General features: G+C 33.5%; 1 protein-coding gene across 1 annotated transcript; it reads right to left on the bottom strand.

Moving 5' to 3' along the window:
- Positions 1–831: 831 nt before the first annotated feature.
- Positions 832–4,779, bottom strand: LOC115992127 (CASP-like protein 3A1). Its single transcript, XM_031116198.1, has 3 exons — positions 4,291–4,779; positions 2,594–2,729; positions 832–1,329 (listed from the first exon to the last, which is right to left on the bottom strand). Exons 1-3 carry the CDS (start codon positions 4,638–4,640, stop codon positions 1,114–1,116), a joined length of 702 nt encoding a protein of 233 aa, XP_030972058.1. The 5' UTR covers positions 4,641–4,779; the 3' UTR covers positions 832–1,113.
- Positions 4,780–6,784: the final 2,005 nt, after the last annotated feature.

Genomic DNA, 6,784 nt, shown 5'->3' with positions numbered 1-6,784 from the left:
AACAATTTTGTGTATTTATAATTTTTTTTTAATATTATATGGATACCTATTTGGAGTTTTTTTTTTTTTTTTCTTTATACTCTCTTGCTAGCTTAAAATCCTGGGTCCGTCCTTGTATGTATGTATCATATAAATAGTTAAGTAGTATTGTGTGCTTGCATTGAATGGTATAATTAAAAATTCATATGTAAATAATTCAAAACTATATTAATAAAATTGGTCACCGCATTGTGAATTTTTTTTAATTAAACATGTATTATATATTTAAATATATTTGGTTTAATTTTTTCCATGTAACACTGGAGTGAGGGAGTAGTATTTATGAAATTTCGAACACTCAAAAACTCATGTCATGCATGGCTAAACATTATTTAATTCGATTGCACTTAATTAATTGTTTTCCATAAAATATATTTGATACCCCCATGAGAAACACGGGTGGTGGATTCCACTACGTACATTCAATGGTGAGATAGACACCACAACATTTTCAAAAGAACCACTTTCAAATTACCGTACCAAACTTAATTACCCTAAACCCTTTTTCATTTTTAATAATATTAAACCCCTTATTTATAAAAGCATAAATGCCTCAGATATTAACAAAGAACTAAGAATTCTATTGCAGGACATGTCCTAGAATTTCATGATGCATAGCAATCAGTGATAATTTTATGTGAAGTAGAATGATTGTTACTATGTGCTCAAATGCTAATTCGGTTAATTTGTTTTTCTTTTTCATTTTCTTCGGCCAGAAGAAATGAAAGGACAGTACAAGATAATTTGGTTAAGAATAGTCAAAACACAAAACTTAACTGGCTGAGTATGATGTTTGATTATCTCACATTGCACACCTAAACATTGACATATTATTAGAGCTTCTACAAACAAGAGTCATCCCAAGCTGGCGCTATAAAACAATCAACCGTAGCACATTCCCATTACAATTGACAAAAACCATCTCGTTTCTTACAAAAGAGCAATAAGTGCCCGGAATTACAGAGAGAGAACACCAACTATTGATCATTTGTAATGAAAGGACGATGCAGATAATGTCCTGTAAGTCATTTCTATAGAGGATGGCATAACTAGTTTGTGGGAAAGCAAGGTGATTCAGTTCTTGGAAAGCCATATTACATCCTGGACGGCAGACATGGCAAGCAAGATGCAGCTGAAAAAAGTGAAGGCTATTGAGATGGCAACATGATCACAGAAGCTATGTAAATACTTGCAAAAATTGGGTAGAGCTGTATGTCGAATCCCTGTGCGATTCAAGTTAGTGACCCCAGACGCAGCAGACCCTGCACTAATCATGGCATAGGCAAAGACCTGCAAATTAAAACAATCAGGCCCTTAAGCAGTAGTAAACATGAAATGAGGTGCATTTTAATACTGTTATAATACAACAAAACCATGAAAAAATTTAATAAAAGTATGCTTGTCACTAAACAAGCTCAAGAATTTACCTATGACAGTTTTCTGCAGCTATATGAAGTGGGATAACTAGTATACCATTATTTAATTTTCACTAGGGAGGAAAAAGGTCCAACAAGTTTAATAATAACAGCTAGAAGATAGATAGCATTATAAATGTTTACATGTATGATGTATTTAATCATATGCTCTGAAGTTTTGTCTAAGTATTGTATTTTGACAGAATATGTTCTATGTTACACTTACTTCAACTTTCAAGTGTGTCTATCTTGTACATGGGTAAATACATCACACATTGTACCAATCAAATTTTGGCATTTAACTCCTCTCCAATCCTCTCTCCCCCCATCTCCTTCCATTCCAAACAAAGCCTAACTATCTAATGTTTCATATTCTTAAATAGGAAATTATGACATTAAATAACAATGGTGCTGTTTTAGCTGCCAGGTAACAATCACTGTTTGGTATTTCAGAAAAAAATTTAAGAATCTGTATATCAAAATTAATTAATGATTTAATGTTACTTTTCAGCCATGCTGCTCTGTCAGAAATAGGCTTGTAAATTTTCTAGATATCATAATGCATACAAATTCACCAGCCTAGCAACAAAAAACATTAATGATCCTGCCTATTACAATAACATAGGTCAAGTCCTGTGCATGATTCATATATCTTGGAAGTTGGAACAAGAAGAAATTTATTTTAAGGTCATTTACCAAAAGCAGTTAATATGCAGTTGAAAGTACCAGAGAACCAATAAAAACATCAATAAATCAAAGTATTTAATCACTGCTATAACATAAAGAAAGATGATGATGGCTCTTCATTTGAGCTTTTCTGGACCTTTTCAACCCATTTTTCTAGAATCCATGGGATATAACTATCTTTCATAAATATAACTCTAATCCACAGGTGTTTAAACAATATATATAACAGAAAAGAGTGCATGTCTATTATATTAGTTTTTCTACAATATTAAACATGTACAACTATAGTAAGATGAGGATAAATAAATAGTATTACCAAGAATAATTGATAAAATAGCTAATTATGCTTGTTATAGTAATGTGACATTTTCTACACCAGGGGAAAAAAGTGCATTTTGCTCTTATTTTAACTGCTAGTTCATGAGAGACTGCTATAAAGATAATAAATTTACCTGATCCCCAGCAAAAATAAGCCATGCATGATTTCTTGAGGGAATAACTGGAGAATTCCTCAGCAGCCGAGATGCGCTAATGAGTAGTTGTAGCAAGGAGTGAGCAGCTACTGCAGCTGAAACCCCAACTAGAAACCTGCCCAGCACAGAGCCATAGAGTTTATCAACTTTTGAGCATACACATTACACTTCTAAACTCATTATGCCTTCAAACCAATATCAATTTAAAACTGCACAGCTATAATTGAGACATAATTATTAGTTGAACCGTACCTAACTCAATACGTAGAGGAGAACAAGATTCAATTTATAGTTTTATACATGCCAGCCTCAAATAGTACCATTTAAAGGCTATTCATTTTTAAAACCCAGCTATCTAGTAAATTCCAGTACAAAATTCATTGGTTCATCTACTATATCTACCATACATCAGGACCACATAAAGATAAACCATAGAACCACTGAACTAGGAATACAAATATCCACTGTACCACTTTTTTTGTTCCACTTTTTGTTCCACTAATCACAACTTGTCACATATTTGTTTAATTTTCCTTATAAAATAGTCAAAGTTTAAAATAGAAAAAATAAATAAATAAACACATAACAAGCTATAATTAGTGGAACACAAAAAGTGGTATAGAGGATTTGTATTCTTAAATTAGTAAATGATGAGAACCAATACTACCACTCGATTAGGCACCGAAAAGGATCTAAATTCTAAAGCAACAATAATTATCTAATGCATATGCCATATACATTCACGAATATATAGACCCCACACTTTATGAGACCAACATGTTATGAGGGAGATGACGTGTGCACGGCAGTGCACAGATTACCTTCTACAACAGAGGACAAAATTTCATTTCAAACTACGTACGTTCCTAAAGTGTTATCATTTTGTTTAAAGGTCTACAAGAGACAAAAATAAAAACATAAAAAATAAAAAGAAAAAAAAAAATGATTCACGGGTATGATTCTATTCAGTCAGATGCAATGAAGCTGAAAAGAGAGAATTCCCAAAATTTGTTGTTACATAAGTAGCGCCAAACCAAGGGCAATTACGTCAACATGGTTTCCAACCGAATTCTTACAACCCGACAAACCAACCAAGACAATGACCCGCTTTCTCCGGTCAAGTTTTTGGTAAAAAGTGAAAAAATTTTGGTAAAAAGTGAAAACATAAAAATTAAAAAAAAATTAAAAAAAAAAAAAAAAAACTAGTGAACTAGTAATAAACATGAACCTTGCTAATGCTCCGTTTGGCTGGTAAGAAAATGAATTCAATTTTTTCAAGAATAGATTCTCATCATTTTGGACCCAATAATAGAAAACACATGCAACAAACCCACCACCCATCCAATCACTCTGCGCATTATTCTGAAATCTGAAACAGCGCAAAAAATGAAATGTTGCTTTTGCATCAAATTCAAAAACCAATCTAAAACTTTCCTTTCTTTTCTTAACTTTTGAAAAAGAGGAAAAGAAAATATAGCAAAATTCAAAATAAATGCATACTTGGGGGCCCACCAAAAAAAAAATAGTAAAAAGAAAAAGCTCAAGTAGTCCACCACCAAGAATCCATTGTTCCCTCATTTTCCTCGCGTTTCTCGGCTACCAAACAATAGCAAAGAGACCAGAACAGAAGGGCATATGGGTAAAGTAAGAGTTGAGGAATGGAGAGAGAGGCTTACTCGAAAGAGTGAGAGAAAGACCACTTGGAGTGAATAGGAAACTGGAAGCCATAGATGGAGATAGAGTTAGACTGGCTAGCTGTGACCATGAAAGAGAGAGCTGCGAGAGAGGTGAGCATGCACAACAGCCTCAACACCACGTGACCCACGTCCGAGCCACACTTTCTCTTACTGTTATTATTATTATTATTAGTTTGATTTTGATAAAGATCATGATGATCAAGTGGCCTCGAGCTCGTGATCATCATCCCCACCAGAGGACCACTCATTGTGCCACCACTCTCCATCTCCGCCGCTCCAACCTTTGCCTCCGCCCTCTCCGCCTCCCCTGTCCTCCGCTCACTCACCATTTTCTTTACTTTATTTTACCCACACTCACTTTCTCTCTCTCTCTCTGAGAGTAAAAACTAAGAATGTTTTGCTGGAGGTTTATAAGTGTTAAAAGGTTAAGCAGTGAGTGAGTGTTTTTAGTTTTTCCTGGTTTTGAAGAGTGTGAAAGTTCGGCTCCATCAAGTCACTTTTTGTCTTTTTCAGTTTTCTAAGGCTTGTATTAATTCCAACCCAATGATAATAGATGCATTATAAAATTTAATACATAAATTTTCCAACTTAGCTTGTCGCAAATATAAATAAAAAGATAAAATTTAATTACAAAATTGATTATGACTGAGATTAAAATTTTATTTAATATCTTTTTAATTATTAGAGGTAAATTTTGAAAAATTCACCGTTAGATTACATCTTTTTCTTATATACTTCATGCTTGCAAAATTTTTAAAAAATTGAATATTAATAACTCTGTCATCAATAAATTATTTAAATTACAAATTTTTGTAGTTTAAAATTATGCATAAAGTGTAAGTTTATAGATCATATAGTAAATAATATCCAATTGACACAAAATTTGATAAGCATATTAAGAGAGTAAAGAACATGCAATTCAACAGTCAGATTTTCAAAATATATAGTAATGTTTATTAAATTCATCAATTAAATTTTAATAATTTTTTCATTTCAAACATAGTGATGCAGCTACATGCCTACAACAAATTTGAGTAAATAGAGGCCTTACAACCCAAAGACTTATGAAATTTAATTTAATGGGGGGGGGGGGGAATGGGCCAACCCAAGGAGATGGAATGGGCCATTCCCTCATTAGTTCTAACCCAACACACAAATGAGAGAGCGAGAATAGAGGCCGAGTGCCTAAGGAGTTCGAAGAGCGAGCGTTCCTCAGGAGGAATCAAGCAAGTCACTTGGACCAAAAGACAAAATATCAAGAAAGGCGGTAGAGACATGTAAGCAAAAAAGAAGAGAAATATTCAGATAAAGTATCCATCACCTCTGCATTCAATGCACTACACTAACTCAACTAGCTGCATTAATGACAGAATGACCCCTAAACAATGTCTTCACAGCTTACAGCACATTCTGCCACCTCCAGCAAAACCTTGATGGGACAAGCATCCAAAGAAATATTAGTGGCTGTACAAGTGGAGGGCTAAGATGCAATTCAAATATCTATATATATAATAAAATAAAATAAAAAATCAACACCTCCAAATTTTTGGGGGAGGGGGGGGGGGACGAAAAAAAAACTTGAAAAAGAAACAGACTTTGTTTAACACTACCTTGTAATTGAGATTTGAACATTATATGAACTAGCACTCCTCGGACTAACCCGAGAAAGAGTTAATATAAAAATCTATTTCTCCCTTATGAGTTACTTTATATTTTTCCATTAACTTAAAAAAGCCAAACCATATAGGCATACTAAGGTTGACCTCGAAAACCCATTCTTTACAAATTAATTGTATTGGGTCGTCCTATATTAACTCTCCATCTAACTTGAGTTGAAACTGATTTTCGCCCGCTTACAATATATATATGATATACTTGATTATATCTATTAGGTTTTTTTTAAGTTGTATTTTGTGTTAATTTTATTGTGTCAATTTGATTTTAATTCAAACTTAAACACTTTGTATTTGTAGGTACTTTTGTATTTGTGTTGGGTATGTGAGTCTAAGTAAGTGCTGCTGAAGACACATTCAAAAATCAATTGAGGATCAAATTTGCAAGACTTTCACACCCACGAATTAGCCAGAACTAGAGAAATTTGGTTATTTAGATCACATGTTATACCAACCCTTTCCCACTTTAAAAACTCAATATATATTTCCCACAAATTCAACCCTAAGAACCCACCTAAGAGTTGAGAGAACTATACCCATTATTGTGAGAGCCAAACACCATCTTTTCTCTCAAATCTCCCTCTCACCATAGTCATATCTTTAAGAGATTATTATCCCAAACACAATCACCACTAGCTTGAGTGTTGTGAGTGAATTGGTGTTTTGGGAACCATTAGAGCTTGCCAATTTAAACCAGTCAATTTAAACCATGGTGACTTGAAGATTTAACCAATGCTTGGTTGTAGATCTGGTAATTAAGATAGAGAAATGACTCAGCAAATTGTTAGTTACAAGCAAGA

This window comes from Quercus lobata, chromosome 5 (genome assembly GCF_001633185.2).
Source record: "Quercus lobata isolate SW786 chromosome 5, ValleyOak3.0 Primary Assembly, whole genome shotgun sequence".
Classification (NCBI taxonomy): domain Eukaryota; kingdom Viridiplantae; phylum Streptophyta; class Magnoliopsida; order Fagales; family Fagaceae; genus Quercus; species Quercus lobata.
The sequence above is the reverse complement of the archived record's forward strand: the minus strand, read 5'-3'. Positions and strand labels throughout refer to the sequence as shown.

Excerpts from the sequence above, each read along its gene's own strand:
- LOC115992127 (XM_031116198.1), bottom strand. The coding sequence starts at position 4,640 with ATGGTGAGTGAGCGGAGGACAGGGGAGGCGGAGAGGGCGGAGGCAAAG. Across the intron at positions 2,730-4,290 it reads TCTTTCTCTCACTCTTTCGA|GTTTCTAGTTGGGGTTTCAG; the intron begins GTAAGCCTCTCT and ends TGTGCTGGGCAG. Across the intron at positions 1,330-2,593 it reads TTATTTTTGCTGGGGATCAG|GTCTTTGCCTATGCCATGAT; the intron begins GTAAATTTATTA and ends TTTAATTTGCAG.